The sequence below is a fragment of the Protopterus annectens genome, chromosome 8.part0 (genome assembly GCF_019279795.1).
Source record: "Protopterus annectens isolate FY-2018-M chromosome 8.part0, PAN1.0, whole genome shotgun sequence".
Taxonomy (NCBI): domain Eukaryota; kingdom Metazoa; phylum Chordata; order Ceratodontiformes; family Protopteridae; genus Protopterus; species Protopterus annectens.
In genome coordinates this window covers 1,781,012,851-1,781,037,093 of record NC_056741.1, presented here as the reverse complement: position 1 = coordinate 1,781,037,093, position 24,243 = coordinate 1,781,012,851, and the positions used below count along the sequence as shown (strand labels likewise).

General features: G+C 44.3%; 1 protein-coding gene across 1 annotated transcript in view; it reads right to left on the bottom strand.

Moving 5' to 3' along the window:
* Positions 1-24,243, bottom strand: part of GPT2 (glutamic--pyruvic transaminase 2) — a 567,369-nt gene that overhangs the window by 234,750 nt on the left and 308,376 nt on the right. Inside the window, exon 6 of the mRNA XM_044081280.1 lies at positions 9,627-9,706. Within this exon, the coding sequence (XP_043937215.1) occupies positions 9,627-9,706 (80 nt within the window). The remainder of the gene's footprint in view (positions 1-9,626; positions 9,707-24,243) is intronic.

The window sequence follows — 24,243 nt, the reverse complement described above, 5'->3', positions numbered from 1 at the left end:
AGGCCCCTGAGAGACAGTTTCGGGTCTGCCCTAGGACTCTTAAAAAGATACTTATGAGCTTCAGGCACCCTATAGTACCTATCTGGTTTAACTGGGGCAGGAGGCAAAGAATCAGGGTTCAGGGAAGCCTCTGCAAAACAATCTTCCACCACATTCAGAACAGGGGGTATGGCAAAAGCCCTATGCTGGGGTAAAACAAGAATTCCCTAAGCCTCTTCCTGGAATCAGAGAAATCTTGACCTTCCCATTTAAAATGCTCCCTCATGGAATGAAGAGTCTCTGAAAATGAAAAATCCTCAGGAGGAGAAGCTGAAGGAGTAGAATCATCCACATCAGAATCAGAATAAGGAGGATACTCCTGCAAGTCTTCAGTCAAGACTCAGAAGCCTCCGAACACTGCTCAAAACTCTCAAACTCAGGTTCCACCCTAGGCCTCTTATCAGGAGGGGGCATAGAACCCCTAATCATAGTAATCAAATCCTCTGCCATTTTAAGCATATGTTTCTTAGGCAAAGATCCTGAAGAGCTAGGAGAAACCCCCACTGAAGTTAAACCTGGCCTGCCTCTCAAAGAAGCCTTGGAAACAGAAGGGGAGGCTCTAACCACCTTAGGAAGGGAGGGAAGAACAGCCACCTGAGAAGCCCCTTCAGCCTGGCCTACCTCCTGAGAGGACACATCCTGTAACAGTAAAGTCTCTCCCTGAGACTCCAAAGAAACTCCTGGCAGAACCTCCGGCTCCACTGAGCCTTCTAAAGAACCGACGTCTGGGACTGTCGGTTCTTCCAATCTAGGCTTTGCTGCTTTGTCCTTGCGCTTTTTGGACGAAGCGGGCGTCGGAGCATCCAACGGCATTTTATAATTACAACGCTTCCCAAAAACTAACCTGGCACAGTCTAACCTCCTCTTAATAGTGCGTTTGTTAAATCTAGCACAAGAGCGGCATCCAACAACGTCGTGCTCAGGCCCTAAACAAGGTATACACAAGGTATGGTAATCCCTATGAGGTATCTGTTTCCCACAAGAAATACAGTTATTCACTTTTTCTGACATCCGGTTAAATACTGAGGCAAGAAAAAACCAAAATATTCCCCAACGGGGTACTTAGCCAACTTTGATTCGGTCTGAAACTCCGACTTCGGAAAATTTCAGAACGCCAACCTGCACTCGCAAAACTGCTTCTGCATCGGACCATGCGGCAAAAAAGACTGAGGATATGACGTCGGTCATGCGCATTAGTACCCTGACGTCCTGACGTCAGACTAATGCGCCTTGACCGACGTCAGCCATATACTTTGGTATTCGGGCCGACTGGGACAGCGGACTACCCAATTGTTAGGACTGCAGCAATGTGGAATGAAGAACATCAGAGATAATGTATTTTTTCACTATTTTGTTAGTTCTAAGGCAGAGTTTTCCTTTAATACTTACTGCGCATACTCTGTAAAAAAGTGCCCAAATGGACTGAATAGTATCAAAAAAACATCAGTTAGGTGTAAGGTCTGAATATTGGGATGAATGAGACAGCCTTTGTCCTGTGTAAATAGGTCGACTCTGTGTGGTAGGTTTTGGTAACTGCCTCTGGCCAGGTCATAAGAGGGGAGAGCTAAAAGGGAGTTAATAGTAGGCATCTCTGGAGAGTTCTTCTTGATCTTTAGTAAGACTCATTACCACAGGAAAGAGGGGGAGGCATACAGATACATTCCTTTCTATAAGAAAGAAAAAAATTAGAAGTTATGTACCTACCATAACGTTCCATGTTAGTTGTCTTCTCTCGCCTTCTTTCTTGCTGGATGGGTTCGGAGCCGATCCTCGGCTCCGACTCGGCACTAGCTTTAGCTCGAGAACTCCTTTTACCAGCTCGAGGCAACCCTATATCCCATGATGCAAGGCGGAACTACCTCAGATCTCGTTTGGCAGCTAACTAACCTTGCTAAAGACTTATCCTAATATAATTAGGAACCATGGTTCCTAAAAGAAGTCCTCATAACAATGCTCCAGAGGAAGCAATCTAATAGGAACTCTCCAAGATCTGTCCAGGCCAGGGGGAAGGAGGGAGGGACGCAAGAAAGAAGGCGAGAGAAGACAACTAACATGGAACGTTATGGTAGGTACATAACTTCTAAATGTTAAGTTGTCAATCTCGCCTTCATTCTTGCTGGATGGGACCGCGTCCTAGCACCTGTATCCCGGGTGGCTCAATGGAACAGACTCTTGAGAACAGTGGAACCAAAACTGGCCCTATCTCTGGAGGCCAAATCCAACTTGTAATGAGACACAAAGGTATGAGGCGTGGCCCAAGTAGCTGCTGCACAAATAGTGTCAATGGGAAGTCTATCCTGAAAGGCTACAGAAGTGGATAGACTCCTGGTCGAATGTGCTTTTGGCTTAGAAGATAGTTGTTTGCCCCTTAGAGAGTACACATAGGAAATGGTGGAAGTCAACCATCTAGATAAGGTCACTTTAGATACTGGAAGACCCAACCTGTTTCCTGCATAGGAGACAAACAATTGGTCTGATTTTCTAACTTGTTTAGTCCTATGTAAGTAGTACCTGAGCTGACGGTGAACATCCAAAAATGTAGCTTCTGTTCAGCTCTGTCAGAATAGTTAGGAAAGAAAACTGGTAGATCAATAGATTGGTTAATATTGGCTTGAGATACAACCTTGGGAAGAAAGGAAGGGTTAGTTCTGAGAAACCCTATCCTTATGAAACACCAGATAAGGTGAACGAATACAGAGGGCCTGAATCTCAGAAACTCTTCTTGCAGAAGTAACAGCCAGCAAAAATATAGTTTTCCATGTCAACAACTTTAAAGAACACGAGCAGACGGTTCGAAAGGAGGTAGAATTAGGGATGCCAACATTAAGTTCAGATCCCATTGCGGAGGAGGATGTTTCACAGGCGGTTTTAGGAGAAAACTCCTCTCAAAAAGGCTTTGCATAACTTATGAGACATGATGTTATTGTCCTGCAAGCCAACATGAAATTTGGAAATAGCAGCCATTTGTACTTTGACTGTAGATGATGACGATCCCGAATGAAAAACCTCCGCCAGGAAATCCAAAACAGAATGTATAGGAGCGGTGAAAGGATCAATATTTCTGGCGTTTGCCCAAATAGAAAAACGCCACTTGCTAGCATAAACAGTTCTAGTGGACGACTTTAAAGAAGACACTAAAATGTCTCTGACTGAGTCAGAAATCATTGGTAGCCTGGCTAGGGAAGGAAGTGGAGCAACCAAGCAGTGAGGTTGAGAGAATGAATGGCTCGGTGCTGCTGACCCGACTGGTGGATCAAAAGATCGGGAACTGGGCCCAGATGCCAGGGCTGCACCAGAAGGTGATGATGTAGAGACGGAAACCAAATTTGTCGAGGCCAATATGGAGCAATGAGGATCAATTTGGCTCTCAAACGGTGGCTTTCTGAATGACTTGTGGAATCAATGGAAAGGGAGGAAAAGCATAAAGAAGTCCCGAGGCCAATCCTGGGTTAGAGAGTCTCTCAAGGGTTGGCCTGGAAGAGGAAATAGTGTGAAGTAATCTGGGCACTTGCTGTTTTGAGGGTAGCAAAAGATCGCAACAAGGGGTGCCCCACTTCAGAAAAATCTGATCCACTACAGACTGATTGAGAGACCACTCGTGAGGCATCAGAATAGATCTGCTTAGCCTGTCCGCCAATAGGTTGGACCTGCCGGGATGTGCGTTGCTATCAGAAACCGCGGAGAAGAGATCGCCCATTGCCAAAGTCTGAGAGCTTCTCGACATAAGGGATAGGACCTGGTTCCGCCCTGTTTGTTGATGTACCAGACCACGGACATGTTGTCCGTCTGTACTGCAATAGTCCCTGTGGGAAGAAAGTCGCCGAGGGCTTGCAATGTTAAAAGCACTGCTCTCTCCAGGACATTTATGTGCAGGTGGTATTCTATGGGTTGCCACGTCCGTGGACCATCCTGCCCTGATAATGTCCCCCACCCGATCAGAGAGGCATCCGTGGTGACTGTGGCAACTGGAGGAGGGGAACAAATGGTCGGCCCTGATGAAGAAGAGGGGAAGATACCCACCATCGTAGATGAGCCCTGCAAGACTGTGTCACTAAGATCTCGTGTCTCATGGGCAGATCGTGGTACGACCACTGCGTGAACAACATCCACTGCAGGAGACGATGTGGAAGCGAGCTAGTGGAAGAAGAACAATGGCTGCAGCCATTAGGCCTAGAACCTTCAAGACAAACCTGGCTTTGACCTTGTTGCTTTGTAACAGAAGCTGAACAAATTTCTGGATGTCCAGAATCCTTTGATTTGTTAGCCTGGCTAACATTTTGACGGTATCTAACTCTGCCTATAAAGGTGATAGATTGGTAAGGCAGCAGAGAGGATTTTTCAAATTCACCGAAATTCCTAGACTCTTGCAAAGCTGTAAGGTGTAGTCTCTGGACGAAGAAGCTGATCCTTGGAGGTGGCGGAGAGGAGCCAGTCGTCCAAATAAGGAAACACTTGGAATCCTCGACGTCTCAGGTGAGCTGTGACCACCGCCATGCATTTGGTGAACACTCTGGGGCTGAAGTGAGGCCAAAGGGCAGTGCTCTGAATTGGTAATGACTGGCTCCCAGCCGAAAGCGGAGAAACCTTCTGGAGCGCCTGTGAATCTTTATATGATAGTACGCATCCTGAAGGTCTATCGAGCACATCCAGTTGTCCTTGCCCAGAAAGGGCAGAATGGATTGCAGCGTGACCATCCGAATCTTGCCTTTTGACAGACTTGTTTAGTCTGCTTAGGTCTAGTATTGGTCTCCAATCTCCCGTCCTTTGGGGACCAAAAGAATCTTGAGTAGAAGCCGGATCCTACTTGGTCTGCCGGCACTGTTTGGATGGCTCTTTTTCCCAGGAGTTTTGAAACTTCCTGTTTTGCCAAATCCCTTTGACCGGGTGAGATGTCTGGAAGGGATTGTAGAGGTACGGAAACCTTTCAAGGGAATTTTGTAACCCTCGGATATAATCGACTGTACCCACTTCTCTTGTGATAGGGATTGCCAGGCTACTGGGTACAGCGAAATTCTTCCCGACTGCCTCCAAGGGTGGACAGTCGGGCAACACCTCAGGGATGCTGAAAGGGCTTCTCAGGAAGAGGCTCCCTGTTGCCCTGGTTCTGAGGACGCCCCTGCCTCTAGGGCGGCGTCTATTATTGTTACCCCCTCTGCCTCTAGGGGTAAACTGACCACGTGTGTCTGGTGTAGCTCCTTGGGCTTTACGGAACCACATCTTCCCCCCCTTCTGACCCTTGGGATATGGTCTAGAAGGAGTGGAAAACTGGACTCCAACGGCAGAAAGAGTTTTACCGTCTTGTTCACATCTGGTCAAAGTATCCTTCACCTGAGGTCTGAACAAAGCCGAACCGTCAAAGGGGGTGTTGGTGAAGGATGCCTTAAAGGGGTCCGCAAAATTACACAGCCGCATCCAGGCTTGGCGTCTAAGAGCAACACCTGTGCCTGCGGCCCTGCTCGTCCCATCGGCTGCATAAGATATGAGCCGCATGGAGGAGTTAGATATCGAATTCAGGATAGCTAGCTGAGAGGCAATCTTTCCTGAGCCCCAGCAGCTGAAGGATCCTGGACTACTTCTCCCAGTTCCTTGAGAATATCTCGTTGAAGCCTGGTGAAGTGACAAAGGTAATTCAGCGAGCATTGCAAAGGTCGCTGAAGAAAAAATCCGCTTTCCATACCTGTCCATGGTCCTAGAATCCTTATTAGGAGGATGGACAGGTACTGAAGGATCCGCCAGTTCCTTCTTAGTGGCCGCCACCACCATAGCATCCACAGAGACACCTTTGGACAGGAACTGTTTGTCCGAAGGGGCCGTGATGAACTTGGATGGTCTCCTGGGGACAGGTTCCACAGAATCTGGAGCCACGCCTTCCGAGCCACTACCTGCATGAGTGGGTCGAAGGCGGAGACACCCAGGAGGTGGAGGGTCGGGATCCAAAGCCTCCAGGTATACCGACTCATCCTCGGAGGGGTCAATGGAGGGCCAATTCCCCTCTGTTTGAGGAGCTCAAGGATGTCTGAAAATGAGACATCCTCAGAGGGGACCGTGGGGAACCCTCCGACTCATCTAAGTCGGTATCAGATGTAGTAGACTCAGGGAGTCTGTGTGTTTCCTCTTACACGCCCTCTTCCGAGGGGGTTCCCCTGCAGGGTCAGGAGAAACCTCGGAAGAGGAGGAAATTCCCAGTGGGGAAACCTGGGGCGATGGATCCCTGGGCCTGAGAGCAAGAGGCTGGCAAGAGGCATCTGCAGGCACTGATGAGGGAGGAGCTAGAGGGATAGACCGTTGACCAGGCTCAGAGGCCAGGACACTCCTCATCACCTCAAAGGCTCCTCTCCCCGGGAGACCTGAACACACCCGCTCCGAAGAAACAGGAATGGTCGGCTCCAAGGAGAGAGAAGGCTCCGAGGTCGATGGCACCGAGCTTACCAAAGCCGAAGCTCCGAGAGGGAGAGCGGGGTCGGACAAGGGTCCGATGCCACTAGCCCCCTCGGAGCCGACAGTGGAAACCCGACGACCGGATCCCTCCAAGGAAAGTCTCAAGGAGGAGATCGGAGCCGAGGATGACGGAGCCGAAGGATGTATCGGCTCCGGCATCGAAACAGTCGCTGTCCCAAGAAGCTCCGGCTCCGAACTCTGGTGTGGAGTCGGAGGAGGAATCTCAAGAATTGGGGCTGTAGCCAAGTCTGTTGAGACGGGCTATGGAGCATTTGGGCCAGTGCCTGAGACTTCAACAGCCTGCTTACCACCCTCTCCAAATCGTGGTCAGACAGCCTGGAAGATCTCAAGATCGGCTCCGATGGCTCCGCTCCGACAAAGAGGAGACCCGGGCCGAGTGGATACTTAGTATCAAAGGGGACCGGGATCTCTTACGGGCCGGAGCCATCGGAGCCGAAGTCCCTTGAACCCCAGATGGAGCCGAGGATCTCTCGGCTCCGATGCTGGATAAAGTGTCGGCTCCAGCCGGAGCCGACAAGGCAGCAGTAGTCAGGGTATCGGAGCCGGCCGGCACCGAACCCACTACTCTAGCAGAAGAAGCATCGGCTCCTGCCGAGCGATATCGGCTCCGACGGAGCCGGAGCCACCAGAGGAGGCTTGGACACTGTAGCCTGAGCCTTTGGTGGATTAAGAGGTTTTCCTGCCCCTTGCTTAGGAGGAGAACCTTCAGGTTTTAACAAACCTCGGAGGATCAGTTTGTTCCTCCTTTCCTGCAGGACTCTCTGGCTAAAGGCATGACACAACGCACAGGAGTCCTGCAGGTGCAAAGGCCCCAGGCAATACACACAAGAAGTGTGACCGTCTGTCAGGGACATTTTCTGACAGCACTGGTCACACTTCTTGAAGCCTGAGACCTTGCCTTCCCTAGACATCCTAAAAAGGATATACACAAACAGTCCCCACAAACACGCAACTTAATCCCTACACAGACACACAGGAAGGGAATAACTTGGGGAACTAGGCCTGACTAAAACTTTAACTGAAAAAACTATTTTAAAAGTTTAAAAAGGAAGGGAATAGGGTGGGCTGTACTAAATACAGGCTAACCTAACACTGAAGGGAAATTAAACCCCTAACTAAACTTGTTTCTTCTTTAACAAGAAAAACTTACCTCAGCTGGCAAAGGAGACCTCTTTCGCTAAGCGGCAAACGAGATCTGAGGTAGTTCCGCCTTGCATCATGGGATATAGGGTTGCCTCGAGCTGGTAAAAGGAGTTCTCGAGCTAAAGCTAGTGCCGAGTCGGAGCCGAGGATCGGCTCCGAACCCATCCAGCAAGAATGAAGGCGAGATTGACAACTTAACATCATCTATTTTCCAGGCCTGTTTGCAAGGAATCCTGGAAATTATGTTATATGTTATATAACTATTGAAAGTGAATGGAGGTAAACCAATCTACTTGGGGAGTTCTCCACCGGTAGACAATCTCCTGGAACAGAGAGTGCCCTGGACCTGCTCAGGAAGTCTCCAATAGTATTCTTTGAAGGGAGGGGTAGGCATAATGATTAAGGTGTTTACCTCAGACACAAGGTACAAGGTGCTTTGATTTTCCCCTTTGCTCACTGGTTATTGGCTGTGTGCTCAACAGTCTGCAGACTGATTGTCTAGTATTGACCTATGAACCAAGAATATATGCTGCCTGAAAGGACAGACTGTGCTGGGTTGCCAGCACTCATGAAATTACAGCTAGTTTGTACAGAGCCAATACTTTGTTCCTCCCCCTGATTAAGTACATCCCCAATATTGGTCCTGGAAACCACAGCTGGCTCAAGGCTTTTAATGCCGATTTCCTACAGCTCTGTGGAACCACTGAATTTTCCTCATGTGAAGTCTGGTTAGAGAAACCATGAGGATAGCTGACATCATGTAACACAGAATTCTAAGAAGCTCTCTTGTATAATGGACAGGTGAGTCAGGTCAATGAAGTGTAAATGGCAAACACAGATGTTCTCGGGGGGGGGGGGGGATGTCATAATGAGAGTGGTGTCCAGAAGGCATCCCAGAAACATTAACATGTGAGATGGGACTAGAGAATATTTCACCAAGTTTAGTTTGAAAACTAGATTTTGAAACACATTATGGAGAAAAGGAGGGCTGTCCGAGTGTCAAGTAGAATTTGCTATGATGAGAGAATCACCCACGTAAGTGTAAATATAGATTCCTGGATGTCAGCAGATGGAACAACTGAAGCCAATTATTTTATAAATACCCTTGGAGTTGTACTTATGTTTATGCACCCTATACTTTGCACACAAGTGTAATTGTTACATGCACACTATACATTACACACCTATTTACCGTTTGGTATCATCTACATTACACATTGGTATTACTGTTATGCGTCACTCTAGCCACCCCCCATAACAAATGGACTAGGCTTTTCAGGACTAACAAACATCCAAAATCTTCTTCATTTCTAGCAACAGGGTACAGAATTGTCCTATGTTTCTGAGTACTTGCACAGGCTTTTTGAACGCATTTAGCAGAGGAGGCAATGGTATGGATCTGGATAAGCACAAATGTGAAATGAAGAATATCAATCTTGAAAAGAGAAAACAAGCAGCTCCATGGACAACTAGACAGACTTTAATCCATCATCCTAATATGCCTTCAGCCTTCGCTGTTGCTTATGGGGCTACATCTTCTCAAAAAGATCCATGAAACAAAACACATATGAAAACGGAGGGGGGGCTGCCTAATGAAGTAGCAGAACACAGAAAGAAGAGCTTACAGTGACTGAAACAACAGAATGAGTGTAATGAATGAATGAATGCAAGACCCTGCAGAGAGATGACATCTGAACTGTCTTTGAAAATTTGTACATGTAGTGTACAGCATAATGAAGTTTATTACTTCATAGTATACAAGTACACACTTGTACAAGCAATTTTAATTATTTAAGTTAAAGGAGGAAATTTTAACAGCTTAAAAAGAAGAGGGCAACAATTAACCTCTGGGCTACTACAACAAATGACCTAAGAAGGTTTGCACACTATCAGGTGTACACAATATTTCTAATGAACCATTACATCTCAGCAATTTGACAACAATTTCATAATGAGAAAACAAAATAAAAAAGAAAATCATTTACCTCATCAGACAAAAGGAAAAGCTTCTCCTCATATGCAAAGTGAATAACTTCTTCAATACACTGCCTGCTCTGAACTTGCCCTGTAGACAAAAAAAACTTTAAGGATTTGGAAAGCAGATAAAATGCAATTCTTTTTGGAATTTTAAGAATGCCATGATTTAAACTACATAAAGCATCTACCTCCATAAGAAGACAGGCATCTAGTATAGCTTGACAGTTCATATACATTTAAACTGTGTCCTCTGAACAAAAAGCAGTCATGTTAACCTTTCTTGAAATCTGACCAAAGGTTTTAAAAAAGATAAGCACTGTCATGTAATGTACTAATTTTGCAAGACTGGAAACAAAAGCATTTGCCAATCCCACTGTAATAATGTCAAAATACATTAATTTACTCACAAAAACCATGCAGATGAGTGGCAATAAGAGAGGGGCATGGAAAACGGATATCCTATCATATACCTTAACAGCAGACTTCTACAGCTGTGGAACCCTTGGAGACATTTCTGGATCCCCTCACATGACCCTTAAAAACTGCATTCCTGAACTGAGGGCAGGCATGTCTTCTTTGATCTAGCAATGCAACCCCACACCAGAGCTCAGGAGCATAAATCACAAGACCTTACTCACACAGGGATGCCTACATTAGAAGGCAGACAGTAATAAGACACCTATACAGCACTTTCTCTCAAAAATCATCTGATGCAGATCATATGTAACATCACACGTTTAGCAGTTCTCTGCAACAAGTGAACATTTGTGTAGAAACCCAAGCAAAACTCCTAAAACAAGATCACAAAACTGAGAGAGTGGAAGGAACTCTAATGTCAGGTAAGGGCAAGATGCCATAAAGATTAGCCTTCCAAAAAAGGTGGTCTTCTGTAGAGTGGAAGCCCAAATTACAGTACTGGTAATGGCATGAAAAGATGGCCAAGTGGACATACTATAGCACATATTCCTGCAATATGCAATAAAAGTGGATGCCTCCATCCCAACCCCTTGTGGAGTACAGTGTCACCAGGATGGAAAAGGACCTAGCAGTCTTCTGGTGGCAATCCGTACACTCTACATGACTGCAAAAACTCATTAGTTGTTTGTTTTCCTTGTGACTGATGATCTTAGGCTCATAAACCAAGGGACAGGGAAACATATACTGTACGGATGATGGATTTCACCAGTTTTCAGTATCTGTAAAACAAAGCTGCAAGTGAAAAAAAAAAAAAAAAGACTAAATGACAGCTTCAAAACCCCCTTAGTGAAGAAATGAAAATTTACCTAGTAGAGAGAGACCACATCCTTGTGGAAGATGAAACAGCAGCATGAACAGAAAGTTTTTTAGTTAACGTGGTGGCCACCGGAAATAGTTTTTTTCCTGATAATGGTCTTGCATAACGTGGTTGATGGAGAAGATCTGTCAAACTGCAAGTCTGAAGGCAGAGAATGATTCTCCACTAGAATCTAGACATGGCATTTACTCTTCAGAACTATTTAAATTCAGCATATGGTAAGCCACACTTTGGCTTTCTGAAGCCTAGTTCATAAAGGTTCAACAAGTAACCTAAAGAAACTTTTAAGATTTATAGACCGAATACAAAGAAGGCTTGTCACCTCAAATGGACAGCCTTAGCCATTTGGCTTTGAAGGCAGTCTCCAAGACACTTCAGTGAAGATCTGGCAACTAAATAGGCACTATTATAGCAGTCATGCATCAAGATGATCACCTCACCACACAGCCAAAGTTCTCAGACTGGATAAGAACACTATCTGGAGAGATTACAGCTCAAACGGCTAAGCATCAGCTCTTCTGAGGCATTAGGAGGCAAAACAAATCTGCCTTGGCCATTCTGTGTGAAACTTTACCAGCAGACAAGTTACCTAGCAGAAGTATTTACATAACTACCTTCCCCTGCCCTATTAAAGCAAGCAAAACTTGAGGATGGCTGCATATTCCCAACACAAAGAATAATAATCCAAGTAGGGCTGTATTCTCCCACTCATCATATAGGTTGATATCTACAGTTTCCAACATCCTGAACTTGGGCTGCACAGTGTTTTGATTAATTTAAATATAGAGAAGGTATAATGAAGAAAGTCATGGTGTCCTAATAAAAATACTGATTCCCCAAAGATATGGGCTACTTACCAGGACCACGTCTATGCAGATGATCCATTCTCAAAACACAACACTGATTTAATGCAAAAGAAGGCAGGACTGATGGCCAGACTTTAGGATTCCTTCAAACAGTGTAGGACATGGAAAAAAAAAAAAAAAGATTGCCCTAAAGGAGTCATTAGGAGGAAACTTTCCAAGATGGCACAGTGACTTGAAGTGGGCCTCTTATTCCCTCTAGAAACTCGTCTCCTGTGACACAATATGGAGAAGAAAGGGAAAGCTTGTCCTCTGGTTATAAGCAAAAGTCCAAAAGAAAGATGAGCTCTGAGAGGGAGTGATCACTACAGCTGGAGAGCAAGTCATCCAATGTATGACTTGCACACAGTCTAGTAATAATCTATGAATCTAATTACCACTGGGGTCTTTACAAGCCTAGGCACACACTCCAAGCCCATGTGGATTCAAAGTATTATTAGCATCTATATGGGAGGCATATTAGTAGGGAGGTAACGAAGGGATTCGCAGGGGAAGGGGTGTTAGGATAATCCTTTTCTTATTAACAGCCTCTGTCCATAAGGAATACAGGGGCTAGACTGAGGTTAAATTTATAGTTTACCATCCAGTGTCAAAGCTTCAATTGAATAGCTTCAGATATGAACTCTGTTTTACATGATGGGGAGCCTATTACATAGCATAGGGATCCTTTGGGTTATAAGGTGTTTATCTTACAAACACAATGTACAGGGTTTGATTCTCACATGGGATAATTGGCTAGGCTTGAGATGACCCACAAAGGTAGTTAAGCCTAAGTACTAATCTATGAACCTATATTTCTCTCTCTCCAGCATGTTCTATTTATGTTCCAAGGGAAGTTCAAATCCTAGATTTGGGTCTTTTGTACACATGCAGCAAATCAATCAGGGCTGGGTCTGAGAAACCCCTTTAAGCCAAGCAAAGACACTTTCTCAGCAGCCTGAAGGAAAATGAATACAAAGACAAAGCCTTTAGTCAAAGTGAAGACAAGTGAAATGAGTGTTAAAAGAGTTAATTAAGAGAGGCATAGGTAGAAGGTGGGGTGGGTGAAGACAGACTGGTAGTTGGTAAAAAAATACAGATGACAGCAGAAGTATAGCAGAACAGGAGGAAGAAGTAAAAGACATTATATTTATCTTGCAGTTGCATATTTACATCTCTCATATATTGTGCTACTTTCTTTAATGATTAATTGGTTGTCTGAGAACATGAGTCAACTGCTACACTGCCTTAAGATGCTCAAATCTATCAAACTGGCCACAGACATATTAGGAAATTGCATATCTATGTTGCCCGGTCCTGTACTACTGTGGGCTGTTTAGGATAAAAGACTGGGTTTTAACAGGAGTTTCCTAGGGTAGTTTCTGGGGTTAAGGGCAAGAAGTTATACAGTGCTAGGATACGGTAGTGCTACTTGATATGCAAACTAGCTTCTGAGTTTAATGGCAAGACATTATATACAGTGCTTGTATATAGTAGTGCTAACTGATGCACAGGGTAACTTCTCTAATGCCACACTGTTGAACAGTGTTTAGACCTAATCCTAACTTTACAGGGAAACTTTACTGTCTAGTTGTTTGCTACGATACAGGGCACAGCCTACCACCCAGGGACAGTGAGCAGCTCCTCGCAAACTTACTTGATTTAGCAGACAAAAAAAGCTTGAAAACTGACTCTTACACACACTACCTTATAAACCACCAAACTTGGAGCTCTGTGGAGTGCTTCCCAACTCAGAGAGACCAGGTAAACACCTTCTATCATAAGACGGATGATCCTGAAATCTTTTAATGTAAAAGTACAACAAAAGTAGCTTTCAAGTGGTGCATTTTCAATTAATTGTGAGTTATTGTGAGTTTTAATGGAATAGAAATTTACTGTGCTCATGTTAAGTCCGTCTTCAATGTGCAACTGTTTTGTTTATCAAACAGCTGTCAGTGTTTGTGCTATACAATCTGAAAGCAGTTTTAGTAACTGAACAGGTACATTCTTGCCTTTTATGGAAAGGGTGTGGGTTCTACTCCCACATTATGCAGATTGATTGCTGATACTGTGATGTTCTTTGAGGGGGGGTTAGTACTGCACAGCTGAATGAGTCTTCCCTTGGATGAGATACCTAACTATGAAACTCTGGTCAAGTTTGCCATCCATTCCCTAGTGCAGTATTACCGATTTACTATTTTTTTTTAAATGTAACATGGGCAATTTATTCTTCAAGGGCAGCAGGCACTGAATTTGTATGTGAAACACAAATGTAAAGTTGTCTGTCAGCAGTAACTGTTTCATTAGTTGCAGATCTCTTGAATGTGGAATTATTCAGATGACTTGCTTCTTACCCAAGATGCCTTTTCCTCCATAGAATCCTGGCTTAGCAGTGCTCACTTATTTACTTAACCCCAATAAAATAAAACTATTCCTTTTAACAACCAAGACTATTCTCAACTGATTTTAAAATATACTCACTAAACACCAAAATACAGGTCTATTTTAGTAACTCAGACGCTTACCTTATCGAATCCCTAAACGTCGACCAGTCCTTATCGAAATGCGAAAACATCAAAAGTCCAGAAGAGTGAAACTGGAAACGTCAAATAGTCATGGTTGGCCTTCTGCGGTATAGTTCCGTAAGGTAAGTGTGTGATAGTTACGGACCTTAGGGTTAGGATGCGGGTTAAGGTAAGTGCATGGATGGTAAAAAGAAGTTATGTACTCACCATAACGTTCCAAGTTGGTAGTCCATCTCACCCTTCATTTTTACATATGGGTTCGGAGCCGATCCTCGGCTCCAACTGGGCCGATTTACAAGCTCGAAGACTTCTGGTTGGCTCGTGGCTAAGCAGGTATCCCATAGTGCACCAGTACAAACCCCAGATCTTGTTTGTTGATCACTAGAAGAAAAAACCATAACAGACAAACCAATACTAAAGGGTCTCCAACCAAAGATAACTAAATTATTATTATCTCCAGATCTTCCAGGATGGGGAGGGCGGGTTGGTAAAAATGAAGGGTGAGGTGGACTACCAACATGGAACGTTATGGTGAGTACATCTCTTCTTTATGTTGTGTAGTCCAATCTCACCTTCATTTTTACACATGGGACAACGTCCCTAGCACCTTATTCTTGGGTGGATCACTGGAAAATACTCCTAAGCACGATGGAGCCAAAGGATGCTCTACCCCTGGATGTTAAATCCAAATTGTAATGTGTAATAAAAGTATGAGGGGTAGCCCATGTAGCTGCTGCACAAATATTATCAAGTGGGACCCTGGCTTGAAAGGCTGCAGAGGTAGACAGCGACCTGGTAGAATGAGCCTTGATCCTGCAGGGTAAAGGTCTGCCCTCTGAACTGTAGATAAAGGCTATGCAACTGGAAATCCAGTTAGACAGTGTCACTTTAGAAACTGGTAAGCCCAATCTGGAGTCAGAAAAGGAAATGAATAGTTAATCGGATTTCCTAAATTCCTTGGTCCGCTGTAAATAAAAACATAGTTGTCTATGAACATCCAGCTGATGAAAACGGTATTCAGCTGCATTACAGTGATTAGGGAAGAAAACTGGGAGTTCTATGGATTGATTTAAGGTAGCAGGGGAACAAACTTTGGGGACAAAGGAGGGATTAGTACGCAGTGAAACCCTGTCTTTGTGAAAGATCAAATAAGGTGGCTTAACAGACAAGGCTTGTAGCTCCGATACCCAACTAGCTGACGTAACAGCTACCAAAAACAAAGTCTTCCAAGACAAAAATTTCAATGTAGATGAGTGGGAAGGTTCAAACGGGGGAGAAGTCAGTTTGGACAACACAAAATTTAAATCCCAAGAAGCCACAGGTTCTTGCAGCGGTGGTCTCAATAGAGTGGCTCCTTTCAAAAAGGTCTTGCATAGTTTATGAGACATTAAATTGGTATCCAGAAACCCTAAGTGAAAATGAAAAATTGCCACCAATTGGACTCTAATAGTGGCAGCGGCATATCCTTGCTGGAAAAGCTCGGAGAGAAATTCCAAAATCACAGGGATAGAAGCAGTGTAGGGATCTACATTCATTTTCTGTGCCCAAATAGAAAATCTTTTCCATTTATGGTATGGCCGGATTATTCCAGTCAACAAATGTAAAAAAAAAAAAAATATATATATATATATATATATATATATATATATATATATATATATATATATATATATATAAATAAATAAAAAAAAAAATTACTGCCATACAGCCTCCTAGTCGAAGGTTTATGGGAGGATTTAAGAATATGTGATACTGAGGATGATACATCATGAAGCCTGACTAGGGATGGAACTGGAGCAGCCACGCTGTCAATTTGAGGGTGTGGATTGAGGGATGTAACAAACCTGACATGCGAGTCAAAAGATCTGGAGCTGGGTCCAGGTTCCAAGGATCATCCAGGAGAAGAGGTTTGAGGAAGGGGAAACAGACCTGACGAGGCCAGTAAGATTCAATGAAGATCAACTTGCTACCCAGCCGACTGGCTTTCTGAATTACTTTGGAAATGTGAGGAAATGGAGGAAAGGCATACAGAAGTCCCATAGGCCAATCGTGAGCCAGAGCGTCTCTGGGTGTCTTTCCCAGAGGGGGAATGAGGGAAAAATAGCTGCTGCATTTGGCATTGACTGGACTGGCAAAAAGGTCACAGCAAGGCTGTCCCCATTTTCGGAAAATCTGTTCCATTGTTTCCCGTATCAGATACTACTCGTGAGGTAGTAGAATTGACGAGCTGAGCTTGTCGGCTATCACGTTGCTTGTCCCTGGAATGTGCATTGCAACCAGAAGTGCTGAGAAGAAATTGCCCATTCCCAAACTCGCATGGCCTCTCGGCAGAGTGGGTAAGACCTGGTACCACCCTGTTTGTTGATATACCAAACTACTGACATGCTGTCTGACTGTATCGCAATAGTCCCTAGAGGAAGAAGGTCTTGAAGTGCTTGCACCGCCCTCATCTCCAGAACATTGATATGTAGGTGAGCCTCGTATTCTTGCCATGTGCCTTGGACAGTCCTGCCAAGATAATGCCCCCCCACCCAATCTGGGAGGCATCAGTGGTCACAGTGACAACGGGTTGAGCAGGAACAAAGGAGGTGCCCGTGATCAACTGGTTGGGAGCTATCCACCAAAGAAGGTCCCTTCTTGCATGATTCAGTCAGCAGGATAGGTTGACTCAGAGGGAGATATTGGAAGGACCATTGGAGAGACAGAAGCCACTGGAGAATTCTCATGTGCAACCTGGCTAATGGTACTAATAGAATGGTGGAAGCCATAGCCCTGAGGAGCTGAAGAACCCACTTCGCTTTGACCTTCTGCAATGGGAGAAAACATTGAATTTGAGAGATTAAGTTTTGTGCCCTTTCAGCGGGGAGACAAACTGTCATGCTCACTGTGTCTACCTCTGTGCCTATAAAAATCACAGATTGAGAGGGCAATAATGCAGATTTTTCCCAATTTATGGAGATCTCTAACTGAGCACAAAGTTGAATAGTGGCGTCCCTGTTTTTGGAGGAGTAGATGCCTGGTGGTGGTGGTCAGGAGCCAGTCGTCCAAATATGGAAACACCTGGAATCCCCAACGTCTCAGGTGAGCTTGTCACTACTGCCATGCATTTGGTGAACACCCTGGGGGCTGTGGTGAGACCAAAGGGCAGAGCACGAAACTGATAGTGAGTGGCTCCCAGCCGGAAGCGTAGATGGCTCCTGAATGCCTTGTCCATTTTTATATGGTAGTAGGTGTCTTGGAGATCTAGAGAGCACATCCAATAATCTTTCCCTAACAACGGGAGCATCAACTGCAGTGTTACCATCTGAAACTTGTCCTTCACGGATTCATTTAATCTGCTGAGGTCCAATATTGGCCTCCAATCTCCAGTTCATTTTGGTACTAAAAAGAACCTGGAGTAAGTTCCAGATCCTATCTGGTCTGTTGGGACGGACTGGATGACTCTTCTTAAGAGCAACTTGTTGATCTCCACAGTTGCCTGATCCCTGTGATTGAGTGGTACATCTGGGATCTTCTTGGGAACAAATGGTGGAAGGGAAAAGGGTATGATATAGCCTCTGGTAACAACCCTTTGTACCCACTTGTCTTGAGTGATATTTAGCCAGGATTCTGGATACAAAGAAATGCGACCCCCAACCAGCCCCAGAGAAATGCAGTCGGGCCCCACATCAGGAGCGCTAATAAGGCCATCCCCGAAAGGAATCATGGCCTTGCCGGTATTGTGGACCGCCCCTGCCTCTAGGGCGACATCTTCCATTTCTTCCTCCTCCTCTGCCTCTGAAGGAGGGTTTACCCTGTGTGTCCGGAAAGACCCTCTGGGACATTTTGAACCACATTTTACCACCCCTTTGACCTTTGGGGTATGGTCGAGAGGGAACAGTAAAATGTACTCCCACGGCAGAAAGTGTCTTTCCTTCTTGCTCACACTGAGAGAGTGTATCCTTCACTTCAGAACCAAACAATGAGGAACCATCAAATGGGGGCGTTGGTGAAAGTAGACTTGAACGGTTCCACAAAATTACACAAGCACATCCTGGAGTGATGCTTCAGGGCAAATCCTGAACCCACTGCTCTACTCGCTCCATCAGTGGCATAGGAGATCAGCCGCATGGATGAGTTAACTATAGAATTTAAGGCTGACAACTGAGCAGAAATCTTGTCAGGGACTCCCTCAGTACATGCACCTTGTACAGAATCTCTTAACTCCTTGAGGAAATCCCTCTGCAATCTCGTGAAGTGAGTGAGATAGCTCAACGATCGAAGGGTAAATGCCGCTGAACTAAAGATACGCTTCCCAAATCGGTCCATCTGTCGAGAATCCTTGTATGGCAGATGAACAGAGGAAGAAGTCTCTGCCAGCTCCTTCTTCGTGGCCAGCACCGCCACCACCATGGCATCTACAGGAACGCCCTTAGACAAAAACTCTTTACCAGGAGGGACAGACAGAAACTTATTAGGTCTTCTGGGTCTGGCTCCACGGCATCAGGAGTATCCTACACCTTTCAACTAACTAGATCCATCAGTTCATCAAAAGGTGGAGACACCAGAGGCAGAAGGTTGAGACCCGAAAGTCTTCAGGTACACACAGACTCCTCATCAGAAGGGTTGACAGTGGGCCAGTCGGACCTCTGCTTAAGGATCTCCAGGATGTCCACAAAGGAGACATCAAAGGACGACTTGGGGGACTCTTCCGACTATGCGAGGTCAGTGTCCGATGTCAAAGACTCATCCTGGGAGTCAACATGCTTCCTCTTACATAACCTCTTCCGGGGAGGCTCCTCGAAAAGACATTCCAGGGAGGCCTCGGAAGAGTGGGGGCGACCAGCCGATGGTTCCTGAGGCTGAGGGTCTCTGCTGTCTCCAGAGAGAGTAGGGGCTGAGACCAAAGTGGGTGCTCTCAAGGGGAGAGTGCTGGAATCATTGGTAGGAGCTGGAGAATAAGACAGCATGCTCCTCTTCATCTCAAACGCCGACCTCTCTGGCTCTGAAGATCTCCTCCACTCCGAAGAGACAAAGGTTGACATCGGAGCCGGAGCCAGAGGCATTGGCTCTGAGGTGGATGCAGGGTCTGAGCTCACCCTGGCCGACGCACCGAGAGGAAGTCTCAGAACAGAAGATCAATTCCAACCCTCCCTGTCGGCACCGACAGGAGAGCTTTGGCCCCTGGACAAGACGGATGGCACCGAGCGTGTCAGAGCCGAACCCAGCTCCAAAGCAGCGACAAAGGGAGCTGGAACTGATAGTTCCTGCGGTGGCACCAAGCAGTCTGGCTCTGAAGGCCAACATGGCTCGGAGGAGGAATAGCAGACAAGGGCAAAGCTGGATCGAGTGACTCCGGAGACGACTGGGTCGGAGCCAACAATAATTTTGGTAACGCAGACGACTTCAAGCGTCTCAACACTACCCACTCCACATCTTCTTCCGAAAGGCTCCTGGAAGACCTGAAAGACATAGTGGGGGATCTTGACCTAGGGGGCACTGGAGACTTAAGTAACACGGAAGCCGGTAGGGAATCGACAGACTGGCTCACAGTAGCAGATTCAACTGCTGAATCAATTGGTTCAGAGGTCGGCTCCAAAACACTTGGAACCGACTCTGACACCATAATGGTGCACTCCTTCAGCTCTGAAGGCTGTGGAGTCGAGGAGGCAGATTTTGACTGTTTAGGAGATGGCTCCGAGACACCAGCTGGTGCCAGAGAAGGCCTTTTTGAAGATTTAGATTTGCCAGACTTGGAGGAAGCCGAAGAACTGGATAGAGCTTCCTCAAAGGATTGCATTAGTAGACCCTTGAGTATAAGCTTGTTCTTTCTCTCCTGTAACACCCTAGGAGAGAAAGCATGACAGAACAAGCATGATTCTTGCAAGTGGATGGCCCCTAAACAGTAGACATAGCTACTGTGGCCATCCGTTAAAGACATCTTTTGGGAGCATTTCATGCACTTCTTAAAACCCGAAGGTTTGTGCTCTTTACTCTCCTTAGACATTACACACACACACACACACACACACACACACACACACACACACACACACACACACACACACACACAGACACAGACACAGACACAGACACAGACACAGACACAGACACACACACACACACACACACACACACACACACACACACACAGACACACACAGACACACACACACACACACACACACACACACACACACACACACACACACACACACACACACACACACCACCCAGGAAAGGAAGAAGAAGAATGGGAGAGGACTAGGTCCTCTAACTAAAACGGGCCTAGCCTTACAGATTACAGAAGGAAATACCACGAGGACTAGGTTCTCTAACTTAAACGGGCCTAGCCCGGTGGACAGAAAGCTAGGTCTTCTAATTTAAACAGACCAGAAAAGAAAAAAAACTCACACACACAGAAGCTGAATGAATATTTAGTAAAAATGCAATAATAATAACTATCGTACTAGTGAAGGAAACTCCAATCCTAAGTAGTTAACAAGCGGATCCCTGCCAAAAATACAATCACTGAAGATACTAAGCTGACTGTCAAAAGGAGACCCAATAATTGTCAGAAATAACAACAGGAGCCCCTGTTAACTACCAGTGGAAAACTGCCAAAAACTAACACTCTACCTGAGAGAAAAAACAAGGCGCAACGGCGCCTACAAGGAACTCTAAAATTGGCACACAGGATACCAGACTAATAACAAGTTTAACCTAAGACTGCACCAAAAGGGCAAACACAACTGCCTAGGATAATAGCAACCCTAACAATACCATATAAACTGTAATACTATATATGTAAATAGAAAGAATTTGAAACTTAGTCAGAGCCAAGAGAAGCACGACCAAACTCGTCAACGCGACAAATGAGAGTTGGGGTTTGTACTGGTGCACTATGGGATACCTGCTTAGCCATGAGTCAACCAGAAGTCTTCGAACTTGTAAATCGGCCGAGTCGGAGCAGAGGATCGGCTCTGAACCCATATGTAAAAATGGAGGTGAGATTGGAATATACAACATTGTATGTTAGATTTAGTGTATGTGTGTGGATTATTTAGTTTGTTTGGGTTTAGCTTTTCAAGGTAAGTGTGCTATAGTTACGGACCTTAGGGTGCGGAATAAGTGCATACTTGGTGTTATATATAAGATTTAGTGTAGGGTTAGAAGTAGGGTTTAGTTTAGGGTTAGAAGTGGGGTTTTGGTTTGGGTATGTATGTGGTTTATTTAGTGTGTTTGTGTAGGTAGTATGTAGCGGGTGGTGAGGTGGGACAAGTATGATAGTTGATGTTTTGAATTTCGAGGTTTAGGGTGTTCGGTGTTTATGTGGCTCAATGAGAATGGGTCGGCGTTTAGGGATTCAATAAGGTAAGCGTTCATGTTTATAATATAGACCCCCAAAATACAAGTAGTCTCCCTTGCTAAATTACTATTTAAGTAAGTTAGTAGAGTAACTACTGACAATAAACTTACCTTCAATCAACACACACAGTGCTATCAAGAAAACACACTGTAAACTAGGAATGCTCTACTGCCATAAAGACTTCATGAACACAGCTACCAAAACAACCTTAGCTACAACCTACATGCTTCCTTCTCTATTAATATGGTGCCCCAATACTAACAAACCTCCAAACTACATTAAAAAATAAGCTCAAATCCTGCTGCAATAAATATCCCACAATTTACTACTGGTGCATCACACTATACACACCACTGTATTTCCCTTACAACTCTTAACTTGCTTGAATTCCCAAATCACCTAAACTACCTTCAACTATCTTTTGCTCATAAAATTTTTGTGTAAACCTGAAAGCTGCCCTGACTTAACTTCCATCCTCCAAAACTACATACCCACTAGCATACTCCACTACGAAGATAAACAATTAATAACACTACACAGACCAAACAAAAAAGCCGGACAAAGTCTATACTCCTACTATGTTGCCAAACAAGGGAATGCCTTACCTCTGGATATCCGAGCCATACCTAACCCTAAGAAATTCAAGTGTTCACTAAAAAGTTTTCTTCAATTCATGTATTTTCCATTGAACCATTCCCCCTTTACTCTTCCCCCATATCTCTACTTCTTCCCATTGCCCTTACAAGTCATCTTCTAATATTCTCTTTTTCACTCTCCTTAATCTCAGCCTTAACACCTCTCTTTTATACTCACCCTTTCTTCTATGCTGATCCCCCTCCACTCCATTAGCAAACTCACCCCTCTTCATATTCACAACTTCTCCACTACACCAAATCCTACTGCCACCCCTTCTACTTTCCTCCTTGCAATTTCTTATTTTCTATACCTAAACTTTTACCACCACTCCAACTAACAACTCACCCTCCTGTTGTCTCTATACTACAACATTGACTGAATGCTTTAATCTTCTACATAATTATTATTTATCTATACATTTAAAGCTTAGTATATATTAAATGCTACAATTTCAACTTTCTACTTTACCATTATGAAAAAAGTGTTCTATTAATTATGCTTATATGCACTCCCATGTACAGAAAATGTACATTACATTGTCCATTTTCCTTTTCGTATTTCAGTTTTTTCTCCAATGTATTTATCAATTTCCATGCAATATTTTATTTTTCTCTCATTTCACATGCTACTGATTATTGTTACTTTATCTCACACTATATATTATACACCATTTTATTTATACAACTGCCTTTTGTATACTGCAGCTTTTCTCCCTGGGCCTCTACTGAAAATGAGCTTCACTATCACTGGTTACCAAATATCAAGTAAATAAATAAATTCTACAGAGATTGAGAATTTTGACCAATATTGGTAGATTGCAATGACAGAAGTTTGAGTGGTCTTTTATGGTTGAAATGTTCTGAAATAGTTAATTTTGTCATTATTGGTTCATACATTGTTTATTGGCAAAATGTTCAAACACTCTAATAGCACTGTATTAGACAATGAATACAATTTAATACAATCAGGAAGGTAAATCAAGGAAAGCATGCATGTATGCATGGTCCTAAAAATGTGGGAAAGGGGCCTATGTTTTGAAAACAACCCAAAGGTAAACAATCTAAGAATAAACAATTCCAAACGACTAAACCAAAGAAAACAGATGCCACACCAGGCTGTCCTTCTCTCCCAACAAGTTTGTTGTTAGCGCTTTCGTTCACCACATAAAAATGAACTTCTTCAGACAACTCTACTCATTCAATTCCTAGTTTAAATAGACATGTTAAGAATCATTAACATTTCAAAATATTTTAAAGTGATATACCATCATCTAAAAGACTCTAAAAATATATATGCAAAACATCAGACATATAACAAATTCAGCAATACGTAACCAAAACAAATCCATTCGACTACTAAAAATGAAAAAGATGCTTCTATATATAAAAAAAAAAAAAATGTTCTTTAAATCTAAACGCAAGTTTATATATATATATATATATATATATATATATATATATATATATGGATCCCCTACAGTTTACGACGCCAACTTGAAACACAAATCACCGACACCAAAGGACCGACAACGCAGATGACCGACAAGGTGAGAACCCGACGGACTCGGTAAGTGTGCGATAGAGTGAGGGATTTAGTGTTAGGGAGCGGACAGGTAAGTGTGCGAAAGTGAGGGACTGTAGTTTTAGGGGCGGGTTAAGTGAGTTAGGGTTAGGGTGCGGGTAGGGTAAGTGTGCGATAGTGACGGAATATATGTTTAAGGGTGGGTTAAGTGAGTTAGGGTTAGGGTGCAGGTAGGGTGTGTGTGCGATAGTGACGGACTGTGGGTTTAGTGGTGGGTTAAGTGAGTTAGGGTTAGGGTGCGGGTAGGGTAAGTGTGCGGTTGTGTCGGACTTTAGGGTTAGGGTTTGGGTTACGGTTAGTATATATATATATATATATATATATATATATATATATATACATATATATATATATATATATATATATATATATGCTCACAACCATGAGGAAACAAAAAGA